This window comes from Camelus ferus, chromosome 7 (assembly GCF_009834535.1).
Source record: "Camelus ferus isolate YT-003-E chromosome 7, BCGSAC_Cfer_1.0, whole genome shotgun sequence".
NCBI lineage: Eukaryota > Metazoa > Chordata > Mammalia > Artiodactyla > Camelidae > Camelus > Camelus ferus.
In genome coordinates, this window is record NC_045702.1 from 6,970,059 (window position 1) to 6,997,786 (window position 27,728).

General features: G+C 44.6%; 1 protein-coding gene across 2 annotated transcripts in view; it reads right to left on the minus strand.

Moving 5' to 3' along the window:
- Positions 1-27,728, minus strand: part of CNTNAP2 (contactin associated protein 2) — a 347,743-nt gene that overhangs the window by 143,836 nt on the left and 176,179 nt on the right. For both annotated transcript variants that reach the window (XM_032483274.1, XM_014561544.2), the window contains 2 exons: positions 11,625-11,855; positions 6,152-6,285 (listed from right to left, as the gene is read on the minus strand). In XM_032483274.1, the coding sequence (XP_032339165.1) occupies positions 6,152-6,285; positions 11,625-11,855 (365 nt within the window). The remainder of the gene's footprint in view (positions 1-6,151; positions 6,286-11,624; positions 11,856-27,728) is intronic.

The following is a 27,728-nucleotide window of genomic DNA, read 5'->3' on the forward strand; positions in this document are numbered from 1 at the left end:
GGATTCAGAGTCAGTATATAACTCAATGAGCAATTGATGTAGTTGTTTTTATACAGTTTGGTTGAAATTCTTATCAACAGCAGGTAAGAAATTATCATCTTTATTTTAAGAGACAGAATTCAGTGATTTGGCGGAACATCTGTTTTGAAAATTCCTGTTGAAAACAATCAAAGTCATGCTGTTTCTAATATAAAAATTGGGGGACATAATTATTATTTGTTCCTGAGGACCTGGAATTATTTTTTTAAGAAAGTTAGCATTTTGCTTGCTGGAAATCTGTATGAGCTGCTTCTTGGCAAAGATGGGATGACCCTCCAGTTAGATGAAAGCCAAAATGATACATCTTTACCATCTGTTCATTTGATTTTTAGAGAATATGGATTCTGAGTATCTGTGCCAGAGAATATAGCCCCAAACCCTCCATTATCATCTTCCATAAACCCCCCAAATATGTGATAGCTCTTCAAAGAGCATGTAGTTAATTCTTTTTTTTTTTTTTTGGAGCTAGTTTTATCCTTGGATCAGGCCAGAACATCAGAAAGCTGTATCACCTCAGCCCTTGTCTCCTTCATCTCCCATCCTCCTGTTCCACTCTACTGCCTACAGAGCTGTTTGGGCTGAAATCCATTTGTAAGCTATGCCTGACTTTCCTAAGGAAACGTTCCAACAAGCAGGTTTGTGAAAAACACACTTGTTGCAGAAATACTGGTGAAGGTCACCTTTCTCGGGACCTGCTGTGTAATGAGGAGGACAAGGGCCATCAACCATCACTGCATTTTTTTTTTAAATCTGAAGAAATATAGCCAAATGTCCAAATTTTTACTGTTTGGATGATGACTACATTAACTGCAGTTTTATTATTCTCTGTGCTTCTGCATATTTTTGAACTATCTTATAATCACGAAACAGCAGCATCACTCAATTTCTTACTGGCCAGAGGTATCCACTTCCAAAATTGTTATGACCATCCTTGCAGACATCTCTCTGTTCAGGAGTGGTTAAGAGCATGTGTAAACTTCAGTGCGATAGACCAAGGCTCATCCAGGCTTCGGCTGCCCACTGCTCTCTAACGGGTGGGCTACATCACATTCTCTGAGCGTCAGTCTCCACGTCTCTAAAATGGGGATGACCATGGGACACAGCTCATGAGCTTCTTGTGAGGACTCAAGGAGAGGACGTGTGTCAAGTGCTAGCAGGTGCCTGGGCCACTGTCAGCATCCGTAAGTGGAGCCACCATCATGCTGTGTGGACCCAGCTATGGGCAGCTTGCTAAGCCAGTAAATAGAATCCACGGTAGATTAAAAAAGAAAAGTGAAATTTTCTATAGGAGCTGGGATATTTTATCTTTATCGATGGTGGACTTCTGGCCACCAAGAAGTTTCGAGCCAAACTTCTGCAAGTGGGGAAGACCCTCTGACTGGATACCTGGATTCCACTCCCCCCTTGTCTTGAGGCTTTTTAATTCTCAATTTCATTTTATGCACTCCCTGTACACCACCTTACATCCCCTGCGCCATGTGGTTGGGGCAAAAGGAAGGAAAGAAGACAGAAGGGAGAAGCCAGGGACGGCAGGCAGGAAAGGAAGAAGAAAGGCTTTGAAACATGAGACTTTGAAATTATTCATTGCAATGTTCAGTTCTTGCATTCGTGCCAATTGGCACATTTTTTTTTTTCACTGCAGACAGTATTTTTCAGGTGCTCTCTGCCTGCTCGGGGTTGGTTTTACATTTTGACTGGCATTAAGCCTTTAGCTATCATCGCCGGTGCAACCGTGAGTTTTCATAAACGACGCCACTTGAGGGCTGTCACGGGCTCTCGATCACGTGTCTGATAACTCCCAGAGTCAGTCCTTCATTATCTGCGTGGAGATTGGGCACTTTGTTTTTTGGCAGCAAATGTTTCATCCAAGGTCAATTTCCCTCAAGTGCTCAGCACCATTTCAGACGGTGTGTGCTCAGGGAATGCAAATTAATCTAATGTTAGCTTTAGCCAAACCCAGCTAGGAAAGCAAACCTGCTTCTAAAAACACTATAGACACTGATAAACATCATCTAAATGATGTGATGTTTGTACATGTATACAATCTCACCTTAATTCCAAAGGCATCATTCCACAGCACTTTTAAACTCGTCTCTGAATTAGCCTTACTTTTGTTCTTTGATTAGAAGTATGTTTTAATCTGAAATTATTTAAATATATCTGTCATTATATTTTATTGTAACTGGGGGCTGTGAGACTATGTTGAGGATGTATGTGTGTTTCACATTTTTGTTAGACTATAAAAATGCAACAGGTACTTGTAATAACAAATGAGGAAATACAGAAAACACCAGAAAAAATGAAATCAAGGAGTTCAGGCCTTTTAAGCACTAGCTACCCGGACTCCTTCCTTGGCACCTGCAATAAACACTGCACTTTCCTTCACCACAACCCGGGGTCAGTAGATTGGCTTTACTGCATGTGGGCAAAGTGGACCCAAATTTGGTTTGGTAACAAAACCATTTATAATGCCTTTACACACAAGTAATCATGATTAACATTATATCTCTTTCCACACATTCTTGAGATTGTAGAAGTTCTCAAGATGGATTTGTAGATAGCTTCCAAGGGAAAAAAAATAGACTGATTCTGGGGTTCTAAAGGTTCCCTTGGAATTACTTCCACGTTCTGCAGCCTTCCCTCCCTGCAAGGAAGCAGGTCATGGAAAGAGGGAGTTGGCTGGACTCCAACTGTAAGAAGGCACCATATCTCTGCTTCCTCCACCATCTCTACCTTTGCTTTTCATCCGGGCTGGATTAGAGAGGCCAGGCTGAGAAAGACCACTGTGCCCCAGACCATGAAGTCTTTCCAGGCTGGAATCAAATGGGTTGAGGTGTCTGGCTTTCTAAATGCATCTGGAAGTCTCAGTACAATTGCATCAATTGTATGACAGAAGAGAGGACAGAGCTTTCCAACACCCTGGGGACAGGTTCTGTGCCTGAATTTGTCCCATGCCTTTGAGAATAATTCCTGCTTCTGTCTCGTCCTTTACCTCCAAGTGCCATGGAGCCAACGTTTCTCACACCCATCACATTTCCTTTTCCTGGAACTGTATTCCTGTTCTCTTGGAGGATTCTCGCCAATTCCCCACTCTGATCATGAGGTTTCATTATGGGCTATCAGTTGTTACTCCCCCCTCCCCACGACAGAGTGAATATGTGACCCAAGCCAGGCCAATCAGAGACCTTCCAGAGATTTTAAAATTGAGAACCAAGAAACTAAGACCTTCCTTCTAGTAGCAAAACTGGGAAGATGTGAGCCCAGTACTTCAGTGTCTGTGCTCCACTGTTAGAGCAGGCAGACAGCTAGACGTGAGCAGAGAACGGGGGATGCAGGCCATATGGCAGGAATTGGGCAGAAATGGAGGGGCAGGGACCAAATGAAGGAAACCATACATCGTGCAAATAACAGGGGTCCCTGGGCAGAGAAAGAAAAGCAGGAACCTCTGGGCTGATGAATGGTCACATCACACATTTAGGGGTGACAAGTGTTCTGGAGGCCAACAAAGAAAGGTGGAAAAAACAGGAATCTCCAGTGTCCAAATGCAACCTTTTGTTCATTACGCCCTCATTACAATAAAATTAGCCTTGCAGGTCAGCAGTACCCATCATGCACTGACACTGTGAGACTTCTGATCCAGACTAAATGAGGACAAAAATCCCTCCTCCCTTTGGGAAAGCGGAGCTGGGATGAAAATCAGAGAGTATGACCCCAAACCCTTCCCTCCCCAATGACTATTCCACCCATTCATTTTTATACCCTATGTAGTCAACTTGCCGAAGAAACTCAGGGCAGCTGCTCACCTGAGTCTGCCCGCTCTCCCCTTGAGTGTGTACCATCTATCCCTTAATAAATCCCCACTTTCTTTCTTAACCTCTGTGTCTGGTCTCTGAGTTCTTTCTGCGGCAGGAAAAGAACCTAGTCACTGGCAACATCTTGGTATGTGAAATAAGTGGCCTGCAGCAAGAGGTATTCATCCAGTAATCCAGTGCTCAGAGGGAGGTGGCCCAGCATAGCTGATGGAGGGGGGAAGGGATGGAGGCAGGGGGAGGGAGAGAGAGGGCGGGGGGCACTCAGTGGTGGTCCAGTCTTTGAATCTGCTAAGTTCCCTGGATTCTCTTTCAAAATTTTGGTTTTCCTTTTCTTAAATCTATAGCCTGCCCTAGGAATTATCCCTACAAATGAATTCTGAATGGGTTTTCTGTCATTTGTAACCAGAAGAACCCTGAGCATTAGAAGCAGATCCCCCCAACCCCAAACCCTCGGCCGCCTCTCAGTCCCCTGGATTCTCTGTGGCCTCTGGCTCCTGTTATCTGGATTTCTCTGCCTTTCTGTGCCTCAAAAGCCCTTAACATTGTCCACCCCTCTCCCATTCTTGAGGTCACTCTCTAATTCACTGTGGCAGGTACCTGATATTTAATATTTAAAGAGGTGCCGGTACATTCCAAAGATTTCCCGTTGGTGGAATTTGCCAGGAGGGAAGCCTTCTTGACCTACTCTTCCTCCAGACTCATCTGGGGAAAGGTACCCAGAAATGGAATTATCTAGCCCATCACCTGGAATCTCCTCTCCCACTCACCTCACCCCCATCTCTGCACCAGCTTCCTCAACCCATGGGACTCAGTCCGGACAAACAAGGTGTTTTCTTGGAGAGCGTGAGGATTAACCCTGCAAAATTCCACAGCTGAAAAAGGTCTCTTCCATTACACTGTCCTTAAAAACTCATTATTGAGCTCTTTTTAACTTTGACTATTATTTTGCAAAAGTGAAATGGCAAGATAATCACTTTGTTTAAGTGAGGTGACAGACGGCGTAGTTTAAAACAAAAGCATGCCACTAATTAAAAGCCAATAAACACAACGTTGATAAAATGCTATAAAACCATCCTTCTCCTGTTATAGTATAAACCATATTAATCTTGGACTTGCGGGATTGCTGAGTGGCACCTGAGTTCTAGTTAAAGGCGGGTATGGTTTACTCTCTACATAATCTGCAGCACCTAATCTGTGCCAGGCACTGAGCTAGACTCAGCGACGTCTGTCACTAGGAGAGGACCTTGTTTACGCCCCATTTGATCGATTGCCCAATAAGCTGTAACTGTCATGTTGTCAGTTTCCTAGGAAAGACCTCTCCTGAAAATGCCCACTGGCATTCACCGCCAGAGGCCAAGCGTAAACGCCACATCAAGTTATGAATTTGACATCCACCAGTGCTTGAAAAGAGACGGGGCTCGTGGCTCTCCTCTGCAACCTGAACGTCCCCCAGCGACCAGCCGAATCCCGACGGGGTCGGAGAGGCGGCTGAACCCTGCCAAACGACACTCCACTCCACTGACACAACAGCGGCCCCCTGCCATTCTTCCTCCTGACAGGTATCTATTTGGAACTCCTTCTGGAGCATGCAGCGACACTTTGCAGCCTTGATCTTCGGCTGAGTTCCTAGGGAGACCTCCTCGCGGCATGTTTTAGTCATGGTGTCTCCCAGGCTGGTTTCTTCATTGTAAACACTGGTGGGGGTGTGTGTGAGGGGGTAGGGACAGTCAGTGAACCGGAAATAAAACTGGAGTGTCATAATAAAACCATCCCTTTGTGCGTGGAAAGTCTACAACCCAGAGTCTGAGATTCTGGGGAAGCTTTGCATACGGAGGATTTTTAAGGTGAAGCGTTCACAGAGGAAGGAAAAAAACAAGTTATTCACACTGTGCTGGAGTAGTGAAGGAAGTAGGTCAGATAAACCAAAATAACCTTTTCTGTGAGACATGATAAGCTTCAGGCGTCTGAGAGAGTGGGGAAAAAGATGGTGCAACAGGTAAAAGCAGTCGACTGATAGACGTGGTGTCGACCTAACAGTGGGAGGGCTACAAAGAACAGATGGAGTAAACATCTATTCTGCCTCCTCCCAAGAAAACTCTTCTCCATCAGCTCCGTCACTGTCTTTCCTGTTGGAAATATGTATCTTTCATTTCACTCGTTAAAGTTTTTAGGAGAAAGTCTAATAATAATCTCTTCTGCCCGTCCCAAGTACCCCCAACAAAACCGATGGCCAAGTACTGACACAGGACAGGGGCTGCAGTGCTCTACCACGTACAGCTGGTATGTGACTGTCTGCGTACCTTGAGAATGACGGTCTTCTCGTGACGGGTGATGTTAACACTGTGAGGTTGTCCATTGGCCATGTTCCTGTGGTCAACGTCGATATTATATGGCTCTCTGGTGCCACCCAGGTTGTACCGAACCTGTAAGCTTCCTGTATAGAGAAAAGGAAAGAAACTCACTTTTCTGCCCTAGGTTTCATTTTAAAGTCCTCTTTCCCCACCCCCTGAGGCTTAGGTTTCCATTAACCTCTGCTCCTTCTTTCAACATCCGCCCACACCGTCGCCATGCTGAATTCTGACTCACTTGGCTTGGAGGCACACTCACCCGTAGGGATAACAGCACCAGGCACACATGTGCTTACATGCTAACAACCATGAGCCATCAGTGACCACCATCCGACGGTCAAGCTGAAGCAGCAAGTGCTATAAATGATTCAAGCTGGGATTGTGCCTGGGAAGGCAGAATGGGACGTATACAATATAGGACTGTGGCAACGCCTACAGGCCCCGCCGAACACCATGTGAAATAAAAAATAAACGCTATTGTCTCATGTCATCAGCAGGGACGTGAGGATGCAGGGATGGTCTCATGTCATCAGCAAAGTGTGACATTCGGCATATAAAAGAATCATGAGCATATAGTATTCAAAATAAACATCATTTATAAAAGATAAATACATGAGATTTGGGGTGGCTTCACTGAGACCAAGAAAACAAAGCAACGGATTTTATTCTAGGTTAGACTTCATCAATTCCAATGCAAATCAAAGGAGAAGACAGGCTTCTAAGGTCCCCAAGACCCCACTGCCTCTCAGAGTTCATTTTGCCTCAACAAATTATTCTTTTTTCTTTCTTGTTTCTTCCCCATAATGATAAATAATATTCAAAAAGACTAATATAATAGTCTAGATCCTGCTTTTAGTTAATCTGCACAGCAAACATAGCTTTCATTTCTTATTTATGGTTTTTAAAAATGTCTATTTTTAAACCTCAGTTTTTACTCAAATTGAAATCTTTGTGTTAGTAGCTTTCGACATATCAGAGCTGAAAAAAATGGAGCCAGTAAGCTAGCAAGAGTTTGACCAACTGTCAATCACCTCATAGATTCTTTTTGTTTTGTTTTGTTTTAAATTTATTTATTTATTTTGCAGAGGGGAGAGGTAGGTAGGTTTTTATTTATTTACTTTATTTTTAGAGGAAGTACTGGGGACTGAACCCAGGACCTCATGCACGCTAAGCGTGCGCTCTGCCACTTGAGCTGTACCCTCCCCCCACCTCATAGATTCTTTGTTGCCTCCTTTTCTGATATTCCTTCCAAACAAAACTGACATTCTGATTTTAAGTTGTGAAATAAAACATGAGAATTAAAACTTAACAAGTAAACAGGAAAAAAAAAAGAGCCAGTCACTGGAAATCCCATTGTCCAAAGATAACTACTCTAAATGTATGACAGTATCTCCTTCCAGGGAATTCTCATGCCCTTATATATATAGTAACAAATGCAGTAGTTTCTGAACATTGCCCTTCCTTATTTCGCACTCCACCTGCCATTTAAAATATTGAACCATGTTCCTGAAATTGAAAGAAACAGTCATTAGAATTTTCAAGAGGTACTTACATTGCCTATTTTGCTTCCTGAATGAATGAGACAAGCCATCACTATTTCTGAATTTTGCTTGAGCACTTGACCCTAGATTTCTTTGCTTTGTAGCATTTCAACCAAGCACTGCTGACTTTCGTCTCCTAAATGTGTCTACGTTCACCCACTCTTTCCCATTTCCGTGGCCCCAGGGCCTCTACCGGCACCTAGGGTGCCTTTGTGCGGTTTCCCCAGGAGCCCGCCCTCCACGCAGAGCTCCTGCGCTGTCTCGGGGCCTTTGTGCTGGTCACTCCATATCAGTGACCTGACGGCCACCACCAGAGCTGCACCCACGGCATCCGCTGCCTGGACCATGTGACCCTAATCAGTCTCCTTTCAGTGACCACTCTTGACCCCAGTTCACCTTCAGGCAAGTCCCCTCTTTCTCCCTCTTACAATTAATTCCATCAAAGGAGACGCTCCACGGGCACCTCAAACACAACATACACAAAACCAAACTCTTGAGCTTCCCCTCCAAAAAGTATTCCATCACCATCTTTCACGTTTCAGTTACCTGGCCACTTTATCCTTCCAGTCACTCCTGCCAAAATCACAGATTCTCCTTCTCCAATAGTACACACATGATCTGTCAGCAAAGCTTCTTGGCTCTACCTTCAAAATACGCTCTAAACCTTACTGCTTTCATCACCTCCACTTCTACCCCTGGACCAAGCCATCATCGTCTTTTGCCTGGATTATCGTACTGACTTCCAAACTAACCACTGTCTCTCCCCTACATTCCCCCAGCCCAACCTGCCTCTGCCCCCAACATGCCCAGTCTCCCCTCGCCATGGCAATCCCTCCGGTGGCTTCCTATCTCACTCAGAGTAAAAAATCAACATCTCCATAATGGTTCACCAGGCCCAAATTATCTTCCCCATCATCTCCGAGATAACCTCTCAGTGTTCTCCTCCTCGCTCATGCCTCACCTGACCACACTGGCTGGCCTCCTTGCTGTTTCCCCAGATGCCAGCATGTTCCTGCCTCAGGGCCTTTGCACTTGCTGCTGCTTCTCTCTAGCATGCTCATTCCCCAGCTATCTGCATGGCTGACACCTCACTCCCTTAGGTCTTGTTCCAGTATTGTCTTCTTAGTAATTATCTTTGTAACTTCCTTATTAAAAGCAGAATTTACCCACTTCTTTCTCTTGGCCAGGCCCTCCCTTTTCTGTCTTATGTTTTCCCCATCATACTTCTTGCTACACAACATACCACATACTGTACTTAACTTGTTTATGGTCTTTTTTCTTTTGCTCAAATGTAAGCTTCACGGGAGTAAGAATTTTTGTTTATATTCTTTGTGACTTAATTCCCAATGTCTAGGGTAATACCTGATACCTAGTGGGTGCTGAATAAATACTTGTTGAATGAATGAATGATGGTCTCCCTGCTTCTGAGCTTTCTTCCTTCCCATGTTTTCTCTGCAGAGAAATCTTTTCAAAATACATAATTAACGAATCCACTGGTTTCACTTAAAACTCTCCAAACTTTCCAGCTGCTTACAGGATAGAGACATACATTCTTAAAATAGCTTATAATGCCCTGTCATAAATCCAATTTGCCTGTTACTTTATTTTTAAGCCGTTTACCCCCTCACTTTTTACATTCCAGCTACCCTGGACTTCTCTTATTCCCTGGAAAATTCTTCCTGCCTCAGGACCTTTGAATATGCTGTTCCCATTTCCTGAGCTGCTTCTCTCTTCACCCCTCAGTGTTTTATCCTATGTTTTTCCCTACCCTAATAGTATTAACAATAATCTACTGTTTGGGAGTGAAGGAGATGACTGGGCAGCTGTTTGGCTACAGGCAGAAAAAAAACAAGTTGATTGTCTTGAGTTTTTATTCTCCACTTTGCTTCTGGAGCTCTGACCTTGTACTATCACAGCCAGTTTTCTTAAATATACAGCTGTAGTCACTCATTATTTTAAAATTCATTTCTTTAGAACATATTTATTTAGTGCTCATGCAAAGCAGTGTTGAAGCCATTTTTTCAAGTCCTAGAAGTGGACTGGCTGGCTGGCTCTAAGTGCAGAGCCCACTTTTAATACAGACATCCATCCCCAGACCCCTGGTACAAGCCAGGCTGTGTCTGGATCTGGGGATACAGAGAAGTTAGAGAGGGTTCTGCCTTTGAGGGCTAGAAGTCAGAGGAACTGGTAATTATGCAAAAACCCTGGACATTTCCCTCCCTCCTGTCTCTTTGTCATCGGTCCCTTTATATCTTCCAGCTCATTAAAATCAGTATTAAGTTGTCCTCATTACTTTCTCTCTTTTCTGGCTTCCTTGGACTTTGTAAATATGATTTAAAATTTCTGTAACTGCTGCACTTAATGGCAACAGAAATGATTTGCTTTGAGGAAAAAGATGAGTGGGAACTTAAAATTTATATATAGTGAACATCTATAAACAGTAATAGCAATATTCTTGAATAATAAAATTTAAATGATATATTTATGCATTTCAAATAATAGCACAAGAGAGCCACTAAAGAATGGTAAGGAGAATATTAATATTTGTTCATTAACATAAAATATTATTGAGATGGAGAGATACTTCACTCCTTGCATCTCATGTTCATCTCCCGAGTGAATTAAAGCAGTTATAAGGGACTGCTTTTTTACTGGCTGCAGCAAATAATGTGCTTAACAGATTCATTCTCTCCTGGTCATCATCATTACCATCAGCAAACACTTGCAGAGCGCCTACTGGAGGCGGGAGATGGAGTGCGGCGGGGGGGGGGGCATTCATCTCGCTGGGAAGACAGGATGTATTTATAACAAAGACGGATAACAATACGGTGCATGGAGAGCCCAACAAATGACATTGAAAATAAGTGTAATAGGACTTTAAAGGAAAGAGAAGTCATTGAAAGGAGGCGAGACTTGATCTGGGTCTAGAATGAAAGGCAAGTATTAAGCTACAGAGGAAAACGGAGCTTTTCTGGATAAGGGGACAGAGTGGGCACAAGGGCAAATGTTCCTGGAGGGGCTGGGGGGTGATGAGTTCCCAGAAAAGGAAGAGTAGGGACGTGTGGGCTTGATGTGCGGCAAAATGCAGACGGTATCAGCGGACTCTGGATACTGACTGCTAACACACACATATTATCCTGTGTGTGTGTAGTGCCTCACACTGACTAAGTCACTTGATTTTCACAGCACTCCTATGAGAGAGACACCATGTCACAGATGAGGAAACTGAGGCACGGAATGGCTCGTGATGGCCCAAGATCACAGCATCCGCAAATGCAGAAGCTGAAACAAACCCAGACCTTCTGGTTCTACACTCTGAGCTCTTCTCCACGAGGCTGGTGGGTCTCCAGCAGAAGGTAGTGGGATTTGGGACCTCTTTCCCTGTCCCTGGGGGAGGAGGCACTGCTAAGGGTGTGATGAGAGAGACAGTGTATGAAGGAAGACCTCCTCTGGCCTGTGGGTAAGATTAGGGCCGGGCGACAGGGAGCAGAGACACAGGGCGGGACACAGCTTCCTCGTGGACAAGCTGAGGTGCATGGTGACCCCAGGAAGGGGTCATTGGATGCTGGGAGCCCAGCTCCCCCCAGACCTCGGCAGACCTGCGGGAGGTGTACAGTAGTGAATATATTTATTTGAAAGGAAAAAAATGTCCTCATTATACACATGAAGCCAGCTCATATTCACGTAATACGGTTCTTGTAAAGGGCTCGACGAGCCTTAGCAACGGAACTGCTCTAACACGATGCCAAAGCCCCTAGCAGGCAGGTCGTGTTAGATGACTTGCTCAGCATCCTGTCAGGAATAAAGGACAAGCCCAGACTGCCCAGACCCACTGGGATATCCCGTCCTCCCACACTAAACGGCAGCAGGACCCTCGCCCTTACCGGTGGGTTTGACGAGCACCGCCAGGAAGTCAGGGGTGAGGGAGCTGACGTAGAGGAGGATGCAGGGCGCCTTGGTGGTGCTGAAGCTGAGGTGGATCTCCTCGCGGGCCAGGTCCGGGGCCGCGGGGTCCGGTGAGCTCTCCGACCTGCCACCCGATTCCCTGGCACCGAGCCCGGACGCCTGGAAGTTATACCGGAGCCACATCCCCTCTTCAAAAAATGCACCCACATCTGTTGAAAATGAAAGAGAAAATGGAGAGATGAGAAGACTGATGCTAATTCTGCCAACGACTGAAGCCTGGGGGGACGTGAGCTTTGCCGTAGCTGCTCAGGCAGCTGACGGAGGGCAGGCCGACCCAGGAAGGGGACCCGACTGGGTGCACTTCTCTACGCAGATGGATGTTACTCCATCAACACAAACACGCAAACAACCAACCAAAACCCCAAAACAGAGTACAGCGATCTGTAAACGTAAAATGTAATAGTAAAATTAAGAAACGCATATCACGCCAGAAAAACATGTCATGTTTGGCACTTAGACCAAATAACCAATTTAGGCTGAAGAGAGATGCTGAGCACAGAGCAGTGGTATCCCAGAGCCACTAGCCCAAGAAGCCCACGGGCCCCTCTGCTTAGAGACTGGAGTCGCTCTGGTGGTTCACACAGGAGCGCCAAAATCCCGGGCAGCTCTGGGGAGAGCGTTCAAAACCACAGGACGTGAAGTCAGAGGGAACTGGGCTCAGATCTGGCACTGCGCTCAAGGGTTAGGAGAAGTCACTCAACCGCTTCTCCAGGCCTCAGTATTTAGCATGTGAAAGGGAAACAGTGATGCAATTACAAAAGATAATTTGAGTACTTAGCACATAATACATAGTACCTATTATTATCATTATTAAGAAATTAGAAGAAAGGTCACTCATTCTTCCTTAGTGTTTTCCCTGAGGCCTCATCAGCGCTAATGGGTCTTTAATCATTTCCCGGCAGGCAAGCTCCTGCTGTTGGTTTCCTTATTGTTTGCTCCCCAGTGTTCTAAAGTCACCTCCTGCCTCCCTGCGAAAGGCCGAGGCAGGCTCTCAGGATTTGCTCAGCCCTCGTAGTTTCATTGCCCTGTGCACGTGCTCTTCGGAAAGCACTTCTCAAACTTAACTTTGCTGGTGGAACCCATTATTCTCATAAGACTTGACGTCCCACTAAACTAACGCCACGCAGAATGTGTTCTGTGATGGAAACGTGAGCTGTCTTGATTGTGGTGCTGGTTTCATGGGTGTCTGCATCTATCAAAATTCATCAAATGGTACATCTGAAGTATGTGAAGTTCACTGTACAGGAGTCATACCACACTACAGGTGTTAAAAAAAAAGTGTTTTGTGAAACACTGCTTTACATGATAATTCATAGAGAGGAGCAAATTTAAAAGGCTTCTCTCTGGGAATTCTGAAGTTTGTTCTTGTGAAGGAGACTCAGCGCTAAGAGTGTCAGCCCAGCGTGGTGATCGTGGGTCTGGAGTTGGAACCTGTGGGTGACTCTCAGCCTGGCCACTAACCAGCCCAGTTAAACTTGGTCAGTGGCTTGAAACTCTCAAGCCTCAGTTTCCTTCTCTGAAAAGTGGGGCCCCTGTTGGGAGAATTAATCCACGGATGACACTTAGCCTCGTGCCTGGAAGACAGGATAGGCATCCAGTAAAGGTTAAACACTTATGACAAAGACAGGCTGCCACTTTCCACTGAGGGCCACGGGTGCCACCCCGACCCCCTCACCACCGCACACGGGCAGAGCGCCGCCCGGCACTGCTGCCCCGGCGGCGTCCCACCGCGCATGTGGTGAAGAGCTCGGTTAAACACAAGCAGCTGCGGGCAGGACTGTCTTCCTCCTGGACCTGTCACTCGAGGGCTTTTGCAAGCACGCGTGCGCGCGTGTGTGTGTACAGAGGGTACTATTGGCATTTGGTGGGCAGGGTGAAGCCTACTGAGAGTCTTGTGACATGAAGGACTGTCTTATTCAATTAAGAATCATCTCGCTCAAAATGCCAAGTGTCTTCATTGGGAAACGCAGGATTAAACACCTGCTCCACACCAGTCACCACATGACTCACTGGAATGTGAAGACGCATCAGGTGCATCAGGCCCCTGAAGAGCTTCCTGTCCAGCGGCGGGTGTGGGAGGAGACACCATGCTTTGAACAGAGCGTGGTGAGTGTTATGGTGGCTTATCTGGCAGACCATGTGAGAAGAACCCCGCTCGCTGCCTGGAGGACCCTGGCTTTCCCACAATTCCAGCAGACGCCTCTTGAGTCCCAGCCACACGCCAGGCACTACGCAGCGGGCTTGCAGTCCTCATTCTCACGGAGCTCTGCTCTCGGGGAGAACTGAGACTAGCAGACGTCGTCACAGGCAGTATGCCATGCACAGGGTCAGGTTTATACGGGGTCGGGGGGCACGTGGAACACCAGGGGTACAGCCCTGTCTCCCAGGCCCCAGGAGGACTTCCCGAGTGAGATGACATTGAAGTCGGGTTCCAAAGAGCCAGAGGCGGTCGCTGTGTAAAGCTGGACAGGAAGGAGGGCTGCTTTCCAGCTGAGGGCACAGCCTAGAAAGCCCCTGAGGCCAGAGAGTCTGCGACCTGGGCACCGTGCACCCAAGTGAAATTCACACGCTCTTTGTGACAATACCCATGTTCACACGAGACTCATTAGGCTCCCACTACCTTCCAGGCTGGGAGTTGGGGAAGCGGTGAAGGAGACAGAGATGAGCCCTACTCTCAGTAGTTCAGAGCCCAGTGGGGCAGATGGACATTTTCTGAACGGGCTGAGGGGACAGCGTCTAGCAGATGGTGGGGTGCAGAGTATCTGGGGAGAGCAGGCAGGCAGGCTGCCTGGAGCCAGCGCACCAAGGGGTTCACTTTGCCAGCACAGAGAATCCAGCAGGGGATACAGGGGTCAGCATCTGAGAACAGGTTTGGGCCATGCAGGAGGGAAGAGGCAGACCTGGGGCCTGGAGAGAGGGATAGAGGGAGGCTAGAGTTCAAGGGCAGAGGGTTCCAACAAGCCAGAGGCAGGCAGACGGGGTTGATGAACAGGAAGAGATAAATGTATCAGGCACTTGAAACTCACGATTGAGGAGCAAAGCACCTGGGCCACGAGTAGAGGCTGAGAAAGCAGGTAAAGCCACTGAGACCTCAGGCGCTTGAGTCACAGACGCAGTGCATCGCCAGGGAGAACTCAGGCTCCCCGGCACCAGGCTTTCCCAGTTATTCTGCTCCCAGAGAGTGGGCAGAACTGAGTCTCTGACAGCATTTCTCAACAGGTCTGGGAGCCTGTTAAAACGCTGATGCTCAGGTCCAGCCCCAGAACTTAGCTCAGAGCATCCTGAGAACCAGCAGGTAGAAGAAGTGATGCTTAGGGACACAAGAGTCTGAGATCCTGGGGGCCGAAGCGGAGGCAGGCTCCTGTACCTGGTGGAGTCACGGGGCGGTCCTGTCCAGGTGAGACATTTTGCTTTTCTCAGCTAGACTGGTGACCATCATTCCAAAGTGGATCATGAAGGGAAATTTGGAAAACTAAGGATTTTAGATAAACAAGTCAAAAATACACCACAGACATGTATCAGGAGGGAACTCTAATTAGAAAAAAATACATGCACCCCAGTGTTCACAGCAGCACTATTTACAATAGCCAGACATGCAAACAACCAAAATGTCCATTGACAGATGACTGGATAGAAAGCTGTGGCATATTTATACAAAGGAATACTACTCAGCCATAAAAAAGAATAAAATAATGCCATTTGCAGCAACATGGATAGACCTGGAGAATGTCATTCTAAGTGAAGCCAGAAAGAGAAAGAAAAATGCCGTATGATATCACTCATATGTAGAATCTAAAAAGAGAAAAAGACACTAATGAACTTATCTATGAAACAGAAACAGACTCTCAGACTTAGTAAACAATCTTACGGTTATGGGAGGAAAGGGGGTGGGAAGGGATAAATTTGGGAATTTGAGATTTGCATAGGTTAACTACTATATATAAAAACAGATAAAACCCAAATTTTTTCTGTATAGCACAGGAAACTATATTCATTATCTTATAATTACCTTTAATGAAAAAGAATATTAAAAAAATGTATATATGCATTGGCTGGAACATTATGCTGTACACCAGAAATTGGCACATTGTAACTGACTGTACTTCAATAAAAGAAAAATATTCCTCAGAGTATATACTTTTGGTGTATTTTAGAGTCATCGTTAAGAAGCTTTCTGGGTTTATGTCAGTTTTGGAGGAAGGGATGTACCATGCTTAAATGTTTGTTCTGAAACCACATCATAACCCAGCTGACAAAGCAGGGCCTGGGAGTGCTGTGACCCATCTAAGGTTCCAAGTGGCAGATTTACAGCTGTCATTTAATTGTTTCAAATCATTTTAAGGAAATGCCAAATCAGGGCACTGTGAACTTCCTTTAAGAAAGTACTCCCATCATTTCTGAACAACTAAAATAATACTCACTTAACAAGCTCCAAATAACATCTTTTCCCTCATGAAATGATAAAAAATTATTGATTTAAAAATTTTTAATATATATTTTTATTGAAGTATAGTCAGTTTACAATATTGTATCAATTTATGGTGTACAGCATAATGCTTCAGTCATACATGAACATACATTTATTTGTTTTCATATTCTTTTTCACAAGTTACTATAAGATATTGAATATAGTTCCCTGTGCCATACAGTATGAACTTGTTGTTTATCTATTTTATATATACTTGTTAGTATCTGCAAATTTCAAACTCCCCGTTTATCCCATCCTAGTCCCTTCCCCTCTGGTAACCATAAGTTTGTTTTCTATGGCTGTGAGTCTGTGAGTCCGTTTCTGTTTTGTAAATGAGTTCACTTGTCTTTTTTTTTTTTTTTTTTTTTTTAGATTCCACATATAAGTGATATCATATGGTATTTTTCATTCTTTCTGGCTTACTTCACTTAGAATGACGATCTTCAGGTCCATCCATGTTGCTGCAGATGGCATTGTTTTATTCTTTTTTATGACTAAGTAGTATTCCATTGTATAAATATATCACAACTTCTTTATCCAGTCATCTGTTAATGGACATTTACATTGTTTCTATGTCTTGGCTATTGTAAATAGTGCTGCTATGAACACTGGGGTGCATGTATCTTTTTGAATTAAGGTTCCTTCTGAATATGCCCAGGAGTGGGATTGCTGAATCATATGGTACTAAAGCCAGACAAAGACACTACCAAAAAAGAAAACTACAGGCCAATATTGTTGATGAACACAGATGAAAAAATCCTCAACAAAATGTTAGCAAACAGAACCCAACAACACATAAAAAAGATTATACAACCTGATCCAGTTGGGCCATCAGGGACACAAGGATGGTTCAGAATACACAAATCAACAACGTGATACACCAACATCAACAAGAGAAAGGACGAAAATCACACGATCATCTCAACAGATGCAGAAATAGCATTTGATAAAATTCAACACCCATTTATGATAAAAACTCTCACCAAAGTGGGTATAGAGGGAATATATCTCAACATAACAAAAGCTATTTATGAAAAACCCACAGCCAGCATAATACTCAACGGTGAAAAGTTGAAAGCCTTCCCACTAAAACTTGGAACACAAAGTATTGATTGTGGATGCTTGATTTAAGGTTTTATACTGGATCATAAAGGTTAGAGGAACCTTGAAGTAGACAAATAATCTTGTCCTAACCATTTCTCAGTCCTCAAAACAGATTATATGTAAATTACCTCTAACTGTGGAAAGCAAGTTTGGAAACGTTTGAAATAAAATCCACAAACCACGCATTCCAGAAAAATACCATAAAGCTATTTTTCCCCCTGTCTAACCAAATCCCTGATGGTCACAGAGGAAAAATGAACAGCTGCCCCCTCACCGCTGTTGAATTGCTCCTCGTCTGCTTCTCCTCCAAGTTCGGTTCTATTCAAATTCTATTCCTTTTGCCTTTTCACTTAAGATACATTTTGCAACTTCTATTTTGTTTTAAATAGACATGATTCTTTTTGTTCCCTAACTTCCCCATGAGGACCCAGAATTGAAAATCCCCAACTCACAGATGGGCTCTTTTCCAAAAGTTTATTTTAAAGTCAGTAACTTGCAACTTGGAAATACTTCCCCACAGAAACAATGCTTTAAATGATGGTTCGTTTGCCAGGAGAGTTGACAAATGTGAATCACTCTGGATGGGTAATAAATGATAATTGAAGAGTGCCACTCTGAATTAGTAATTAAAACAGAAAGCACAACAAACGTTAAGTTGTATTGTGAAGGTGAGAACTCCAGGAAACTGTGTTCCCACAAGGTGAAACCTAACTTATCCAGTGGTCCTGGCAAATGTGAAACAGCTGGCTCTCCTGGGGAGGGGAAGCCCTGAAGTGCAGTGTTGACTATTCCCATGGTGCAAACACTCCCACCCTGGCCAATTTCAAGCTGCCAATGTGACATCACCAATGATGGAGTTGAGAAGAGATGTTCACAGCCTGTGTGAACTGCCTCCAGAACGTGGTCTTTCTCCACCCCGACCTCCACTGTCACTGACCCAGTCATTCAGGCAAACCACATTTACTGGGCCCCCATCACGGCAGGCGTCTTAGTCAGCTCAGGCTGCTATAACAGATGACCGTAACCGTGTGGAAGACCGTGTTGTGTCTTCCACAACAGAAAGCTGTCCTCATGCTGCTGGAGGCTGTACACCCAGGGTCAAGGTGCTGGCTGATTTGCTTCCTGGTGAGAGCTCTCTTCCTGGCGTGCAGACACATGTCTGCTTGCTGTGTGTGTACATGGTGGAGAGAGGGAGCTAGTGTCTTGGGTCTCTTTTTATAAAGGCACTAATCCCATTATAAGGGCCCCACCCTCATAACCTAATCTCAGCCTAATTATAGTCATCCCTTGGTATCCATGGGGGATTGGTTCCAGGACCCCCTTCCCCCTCAGATACCAAAATCCTTGGATGTTCAAGTTCTCTATATAAAATGGCATTGTATTTGCATAAAACCTACACGCATATTCCTGAATAGTTTAAATCATCTCTGGATTACCTATAATACCTAATACAATATAAATGCTATGTAAATAGTTGCTGGTGCGAGATAAATTCAAGTTTTGATTTTTGGAACTTTCTGGAGTTCTTTTTTCCCCTAATATTTTTGATCCACATTGGGTTGAATCCACTACTGTGGAAGCTGTGGACGTGGAGGGCTGACTGCACCCCCAAAGGCTCCACCTCCAAAACCACGGCCCCTGGGCTCAGGTCTTCAACGTGTGAAGCTGGGCGGGGGACCAAACATTAAGGCCATAACAGCAGGCTTCCTTCTTTTACTGTAAACACGCACTTCAATATTTGCTTCCTCCTTCCTGCCTTCCAAAGCTCTCTTCTACCTTGTCCCAGCTACCCTGGATCCTGAAAGCTCTATATAGCTTCTGTAAAATTTAGAAGAAATTTAGTCTCAGCCTCAGGGTCATTAACCTTTTTCATGGCTGAATTCCACTGCTCAGAATGATCATTCTCATTAACTGCTTTTAATTAATCATCTAGTAAAAAAGTTAAGTGAACTTCATGGAGCTCAGCTCCTGGAGGCCTTGTACTTGACCCCTCTGCACATCTCTCGATTCTGCATTCGGTCTGGCTCCTTCCAGGGCAATCTACAAGGTTCAGCTCTGTTTAAACTTATTTCCCATTCTTCTCCCAAGGCCCTGCTATCCTGAAATACAACCAGTTTCTCTCCTGGCTTTGTAATGGCAAAATCTGCTTTTTCTCCCCAAGTGTACCTCTCTGAATTTCCCTCCTGAATTTTTATTCTGTTTATTTGATGTTTTCTTCAATTTGCTATAATCATTTTGGACTAACGACATTGGACCCAGATGGGTTAATGTTCATTTCTACTTATTCTGTCTCCCAGGTGAATAAGGAGCTATTATAACCACTTTCCCAGCATTCTTGTTAGAGGTCAGGTCAGTTTCAGGTCAGTTTCCACATAATAAGGTTCAAGTGTCTGAATCTACACAAAAGAGAAAATCTCTTAAAGTTAGCCTGAATGGCATGTGCTACCCGTGAGACACAGGTGTAGTTTATTGCTGTAAACACATCAATAAGCAATATGGTCTGTGAGTTGACCATGTAGGAGCCGGGGGCTTTCTCACTTGGAGTTTAAGAGCCAACAGCACTGAACAACTTCACTGAAGTCTTAAACAGGAAGATAGCCTGCATCCAGCATTTCCAGGGTCACGCTCCCGACACTGTGTTAATAAGCATTACTGGCAAATACAGCAGTTAACAGGTCAGAAGGCTTTAGGGAGAGAAACGGAGATGAGGAGGCCACGGCAGCAACCTTCAGTTGCGACATATAAGGGATTAACATGGTGCAAGCAGAAGGCAGGTATCAAAAGGTGTGGGTTTTAGTCCTGGTGTTGCCACGAAGTAGCTGTCTGACCCTGGTCAGGCAAGTCATTTAATTGCTGTGGACTTTAAATCATTCCCATCTTAAAAACTGAACTTATATCTTCCTCTGGCTAATACCCAGTCTTTTTCAAATCTTTCAAATATTTATTAAGTGTCTTCTTGAAGCCATGAAGCTATTAGAGATTTAACAAGGAGTAAATGATACTTAAGTTGATCACTGACGGAGAATGAGATTTAATTGGGATGGGGGGGGTAGGGTGAGCATTCTAGGAAGAAAAAAGAGCATGTGCAAAGGCCCTGAGGGAGGAGTGACTATTGAGAGCCAATGCAAACAAAGCCAAGATAGCAAAAATTCAGGGACGATTGGCAGGAAGAGGCTAGGGAGAAAGGGACTGGCATGTTGAGGATTTCTGCATAGAAAGTAATGGGCAGCCCTGAAGTGTTTTAAGAAGAGGTGAAATAATCTGATTTGCAGTTTTAAAAGATCATTCTGGCTGAGAAGTCTGGAGAGAGAGGAGACGGTGCCATTCTAAACTTAAATTTCATTCCTTTTCTTACAATTTGGGATATTATTTGGAGGGGGAGTTCACTAGATACATTTCAGAGAATCTGTGACTCTTCTGAAATTTCAGGCAAAAGTAAGTAAGTGTGTAGGCATTTTTCTGGGAAGAGGGTTAATGGTTTTAATCAAATTTCATGACTCCACCCCCCAAATTTAAGAAAAAATAATAAAAAATTAATTCACCTAATAATCACTAAAAAATGACACATTGAGATGCTCGGTGTTAGACTGACTCCCCAGAATGGTCCTTCTGACCCTCACCATGTGGACCTGCTCCTTCCTGCCAGGGTCTCCCTGCCAGGGCTCTGCTTGTGGTCTCACCTGACTGGGTTACTGGCTTGTGGCACCTGCACTTCCTTCTCGTCCCGTCCATTCTATTCCTTGGTCAGCGTTTCAGGCAGCATAAGCGCCAGCCCCGTCCCCACGAGCCACGTGCAGAGTAAAGCGCGCCTCGAAAAGCCCTCATGGCTTTGTTCTAACTTCAGTCCAACGAGTGTCACCTTCTTTGCCTTGAATTGGTCAACATTTCCTGGAATCATACTCCATTTTGGGCCCAGGCCAAGAGCAAACTTTTCCCCGAAGGACTCACAGTTGGTCGGGAGCCAGAGTAAACACATATACTGGGATAGAGTGTGCGATCTGGACCAACAGTGAGCAGGAAGAGAGCTCTCTGCGGCGGGGTGGGGGGAGGTCTGGATTATTCACCAGGAATGTGACTGAGGTGGGTACCGACAAACGAAGACGGATGTGAGATGCACAAGGCGGCAAGAGTGCCCCCGGCGCGGGGACAGCGTGAGCAGAGCCCGGGGGACAGAACAGCCTGGGGTTCAGGAACGCAGGGCAGAACTTCTCAGCCTCACTGTGCTTTAGAAAAATATGTCTGAGGCAAACTCTCAGAAGGGGTGATTTAATTGGTCTGAGGAAAGGCCTGGCTATGGGCATACTGCAGCATCTCCCCGGATGAGTTCAGTGGAATCCACTGAGCCAGCCCTCACCCGAGAGTCCTGCCGCTCTAGGCAGTTGGATTGAGTTTGATATTAAGCGTGGGTGGGGACAGGTGGCAGGGGGTGCTGGTAGGAAAGAGGCAGGTGGGACCTGTGAAGGGCTTTGGATCACTTGTTTTTATAATTTCACAATATACTGTGAACTAATTTTGAATTTACAGACAAGCTGCAAGATGAGTACGAAGAACTTCCATAGCCTACGTTCCAGACTCGCTAACCTGTAACATTTCACCCCCTTTCTGTGCAATGAACACACACATACACATAATTGTACACACACACACACACACACACACACACACACAAATTCCTGAAACATATGAGAGCAAGCTGAAGTCAAGAAACCAACATTAACACAATATTGTTCAATTATGGTCCCATTTCTGGAAAAATGTACATGCAGACCCAAATATTTATATACACAATTTTTGGAAAACCATCTCGAGGCTTTGTACATAAGTAGGCAGGTGTATATATTTCCATGTAGAAAGATTTTTGCAAATAAGCAGGCAGCACAGGGGGCCCATCTCACCTCTTTCATCCCGGGAAGGAAGGGGAGTGGACGGCAGGCACAGGGAGGCCCGAGGAAGGTGGGAGCCGAATGCCTTAGCTAAGCATCTGATCCTCACAAGAGTGTGAGCTTTTTAGGGTAAGAACTTTGCTTTGTTAACCTCAGCCAGCCCCTGGCCCCCAGCAGATATGCAATATATATTTTTTGAATTGAACTGAACTGAATTTGAATTTTTTAATAGCCGCAGTATATTCTTTAACTGGTTGGTCCACACTGACCTTCCTTGGCTGACATTTTTCCATTTCAGTCCCTTTGTAAAGTGGGCTTCTGGAGAGAAATGCTATTCCATTAACTTAGATAGTAATAGATTAAATCATAAATTAAAACAACAGTTTATTAATGAAAGTGTTATAAGATGCATTTAGAATAATGTCTCCAAAAGAATTAAATGACTTACAGCTTCACAGATGATCTTAATTTCTACCGCTTTTTCTCCCTTTTATCGGCTTAGTAAACTGGAACGTATTCTGACAGATTGCTCAACTGCCTAAACAGCTTTGACATGTAAAGCTGCCCCCGATCAAATGTCTCTGCCTCGTTTTCCCTCTGCTCTGCTAACTTCACTGTTTGCTATGAAGCTCTGGCTTTCAGGAATTATATTATTTGTTTATTTGTAAATTTATTTAATTATCTAATTTGTGCCTGCTCCAGATACGAGGAACATTCTCTTGATTCTGTGTATTCTGTTGATAACTAGCAAGGTGCTTCTTCTTTGCTCTCTACTTAACATTAAGCATCCTGTATTTTCTTGCTTGCTCAGCTGATCTGAAGAGCGAAACAGAATTCTTGACCGTAACAGTCCTTGAAGACAAGCACTGTTTTTAATTCGCTGTTGTAGCCACAGAATCTAGTGAAAGAAGGAACTCATAGAAAGTTTGTCGATCCAGTGTTTTAAGACTTCCAGTTCATCTCCTTTTTCTAACCGTCTTAGCCAAGATCCAGACGCCTTTCTTTTGTAGTGATGATAGTTAGTGAAGGCACGGGGCAACCACAATTCAGATCATCAAGAAAACTCTTTCTAAAAGACATTCTGCTTTTTAATTATTTTATGTTTGTATTTGCATTTAAGCTTGACATTCTGAGAATTTATTTCCAAACAGATGACAGAAGTATGATGTAAAGAAAACTCAGGAGTAGTTAGAGGGATGATGAATTTCTGCACGTCTGTGGATGCTGGGAACTGGGGTACCACTGCTGACACCAAATTACACCACCTGAATCCAAGGTGCCTCCATACTTTCTCTAAAGCTCAGAGCCAATTACATTTGTCTATTGTTTGTGGGGAGTTAGGAACGATGCTGTTTAGCTTTACCATACCTTGAGACACAGGTTATTATTCAGATTGAACAGATAAGAGGATGGACCTCAGAGAAGGTGAATAACTTGCGTATGGTTACACATCTAGCAAGTTCTTGCTATTAACTATTATGCTGTGTTGTCTTTCAGTCCTTCCTACTCATTCTTCACCTGGAAAATGATCTGAAAAAGCAATTTAGCATTTTTCTTAAAAAAAAAAAATTACTCTGGAGTGTGGTAGCATGAAAGGTGTGTTGTGAAAGTTTGGCAGACAGAGGGCCTTGGATTTAGGTGATGTGATCTGGTGTCCGCAGTGGTACCCCAATTCCCAGCATCCACAGAGGTGCAGAAATTCATCATCTCCCTAATCACTCCTGAGTTTTCTTATATGTTATACTTCTGTCATTTGATTGGAAATAAACCCTCAGTGTGTCAAGTCTGTATGGAAATACAAGTATAAAACAGCTAAAAAGCAAAATGTCTTTTGGAAAGAGCGTTCTTGATGATCTGAACTGTGGTAATGTGCCTTCTCTAACTATCATCACTAAAAAAGAAAAGAGTGTGGATCTTGGTTAGGACAGCAAGAGAAAAGAAGCCAGAAGCTTCTATGCAAGAGGAGTCTGAGCAGTAGAAATACAGTGCTGAGCAGGCTTGGAGTTTGAAATCCTCTTGTAGCCTTGTTAAAAAAATAGTGAGTTAATGTTAATAACATATTGTATTTAATTTAGTATATCCAAAATATTATTGTTTCAAAATGTAACCCACAGAGAGATAATTAATGAGGCCATTTTACATATATTCCTTCATCCTAAGTCTACAAAATCTACCAAGTATTTTCTGCTTATAGTATGTCTCAGTTTCAACTACCTGCATTTAAAATGCTCAACAGACACCTGTAGCCAGTGGCTACCATACTGGACGGAACAGCTACCAAGGACCTGAGGGAAAAATCAAAGCATTCGCCAGTGTCAGCTGCTTCCTCCAGCCTCCGGAGAAGTGGCTTCTGCATATGCATTCGAAACATTCTGGAAGCATTTTAACCACACAGATGTCTATATTCTATCTCAAACTATTAAATTAAAATTTCTAGGAATGATCTTTGGACACGCCTGAGCAAAGAGGACCTTGAAAATTCACAGTTCCAGCTCAATCCTCTTAGAGTAAAAAGGGACACGAACTGGCTGGAAATATGCCCTCTACGTTATTTCTCTCAGGAACCTGGGGAGCTGCTCCATGGCAGATTCTGGTATTTGGGATCTTAGCCATTTCTTTCCTTTAGATATTTGAGTAGTTGCTTGGAAAACGGTTTCTTTCGAGTTTTTCTGAGCTGAAGTGATGCAGTGGGAAGAACAGCTGATTTAGCCAGAGTGACCACTTCGTAATGGACGTCGTATCACGTCAGTCCTCTGCTCTAAACCCGGGGAGGGATTTCCATCTCCTTCTGAGGGGAAGCCATGCCCTTACAGTCTGCAAAACCCGGGCCTCTCCTCTTATCTCCAGCCCCATTAGATTCCCCGCCTCATTTCCTTCTGTTCTTCCCACTGCTGCTCGTTCTGCTCCATCCTCAGCAGCCCCCCATGTGCTCTGAGCACCCACATCAGACCAAAAGATGTGGCCCCGGCATTAGTATCATCAAGAAGTTATGCCTGCCTCGGGGAGACAGACTCCTCCAGGGCAGCGTGTGGCTTCCCTGGCTGTCAGGCTGTCCTCCTAAGACACGCTTTCTCTTAGTTGAGCCTCTGCTAAGCTCCAAGGAGCAGTGAATTCAAGCCATGCTTTCTAATCAGCACCCGGAAGGCAAGTACTCTCTGGAGCTTTAATCAACTGCAAAGACAAGGATAGGGCTGGAATGTTCTCACGAGAGTTCAGGCGCCTAAAAGGGACACATCTGAAAAGATGACCACCGGCATGTTAATCTAGATGTGGGTCCAGGGAGGATCCAGAAGTGAGAACTGAACGTCCTTGAAAAATGATCACAATCTGCTGCTGTTTGGGGAGAACACTTCTGGTCACAGTCCTCACAGCGACAGAGCACGGATACAGTATTCTAGCTGGGGAGGTTTTAAAACAGCTGCAGCAGACATGGTCTGAACCATGAGAAGAATCTCAGTGAAGCCCTGGAGGAGTCACTTTGCAGCATACAAGGGGGATTCCAAATCTGCACGACTTAAAACCTTCCGAAGACTTTCATAGATGTTTTACTTCTTGGATAATTTCCCATTGCCAAACCTATCACCTCAAAGGCAAATTGCAGTGAGCTGCCCATCCCTGACCCGAGGCTTCGAAAGACACAGAACAGAGGCAGTCATCTGCCACCCCAGGGGTGGTGGCTTTGAGTAGCAGACAACAGGCTTGCTTACCACAGGCTTGGGTCAAGCCCTTTCCCATCCAACCAACCATCATCAGTCTTAGCGGCCAACTGGATGTTGCTGCCTTCATATGGGACCGGGAGTCTCATTTTATGGCTTCTGTCAGGTCAGGATTTGTGCAGAAGGATACAGGGGTTAGGCTCCAGCTGGAAAGAAGCATTTAGCTTTTCTAGAGCTTCAGGGAAAACTCCAGTGATGGCCACACAAATGGAACGTGAAGGAATAATCTCTGCTGTGCAGGATGGAGGGGCACCTCTGGGACGTGACTGGTGGGGATCCTAGTTTCAAGTGAGCGTTTCAGGTGGGATGTTTAAGCGGTGTTGCTAAGCTCTGCTTCTTCCCATCAGATTTGGCTTCAGGAAGCCGCGTGCTTTAACCATAAGCAGCCGATGGGACACCAAGTACTGTCAGAGGGCTCAAGTCTGCCAGGACGGCCGAAACACCTTCTTTTAATTTAATTTTTCTTTTTGAATGTGTGTGTTACCACTATGATCAGAAAAATAAATCTTTGCCCCAAATGAGACATGTTCTGTTACTGACAGTAGCTTAGATGGTTTGAACTGCAAAGCGTTTCTTTGTACACTGGCTGTTGCTCTGCTATGAAAAATGTTAAAAAGAATGGATTGATAGTTTGGCTTTGTTTCTGGGATTTTAAAAGAATTTATTAGAATTTTTCTTGTTGGGCAACCTTTTTTTTTCTTGGCATCGCTGGAGGCTTTTTAAAGACTCTTTTTTTTTGTTTTCATTTTAATAGTTTCAGGACTGTGCAATACATCAAGGTCCTGCACTGCATTTTTTCAAGTACTCAGCCACATGTGGATAATCTTAAGCAATTAGAGAATAATGCTGGGAAAACTGGGTTCTAGATCAAGAAATTCTGATGTCAAAATAAAAACTAAACCTAAGTTATGAAAAATAAAATATTTTTGGTCAGGGACACACATGTCCAGTACTAGTGCAGTGAAGTGAATTTGAAGTGAATTCATGGTCAGTTTTCAGCGTAAAAGAATAATTTTCCTTATGAGTAAAATCATATTTGATGATGTGCATTAAGTCAGCAGCAGACATACAAAATTGATAAATGAATGTATAAGTGAAGATATACAAGTCGGGACTCAGCTTAACTTTTTTTTTTCTTAGGACCGTGCAGTCAAGGAATTAGGGCACACTGTCTAGAAAAGAGAGTCCCAGAGGTAGCAGGGCTGTTCCCTGCATCCCTGCCGCAAGCCGGGAGACTTTCCTGGAAAGACCTCAGTGCGTCCCTCTGCGTATTGCCTGCTCTCCCAGCTCCACTGCTCTGCCCTCTGCCTGAAAGAGAAGCTCTTTACTTCCTGGGGTGAATCAAAGCTCAGTGGTTAAGGGGACAGGAGTCAGAGCTGGATTGTTTATGTCCAAATCCTTGCTCTGCCGCTTAGATAGGTACCTTCAGGCAAGCTACTGAATTCCTCCATGCATCAGTTTTTCATGCTCCTAAAATGGGTCTAGTAAAACGACCTCCCTCATTGGATTCTCGTGCAACTGAGCTAAGTAATACACAGAAAATGCTCAGGAAAGTGCCCAGCAGTCGTAACTGCCAGACTTGCCTGATCCCATCTGCAAGGAGCCAGTCACTGGGCTGTTCCTCAGCTGCTCCCTCTACTGCCTGCGGCTGCATTGCTATAAACTCCACCCCACTCCCCGCCCCATGCCAGTGTGGGGTGTGAGTTTCCAGACCCAGACCCACCTCCCTCCACCTGCCCGCCCCCAGTTCACCCCAATCCTGCTGCTGTGAACTCCTGCATTCCTGGCCACACCAGGAATTGGAAAAAAGTCTAATTAATGGTTGATTCATTTCACTTGGGACTGACATGA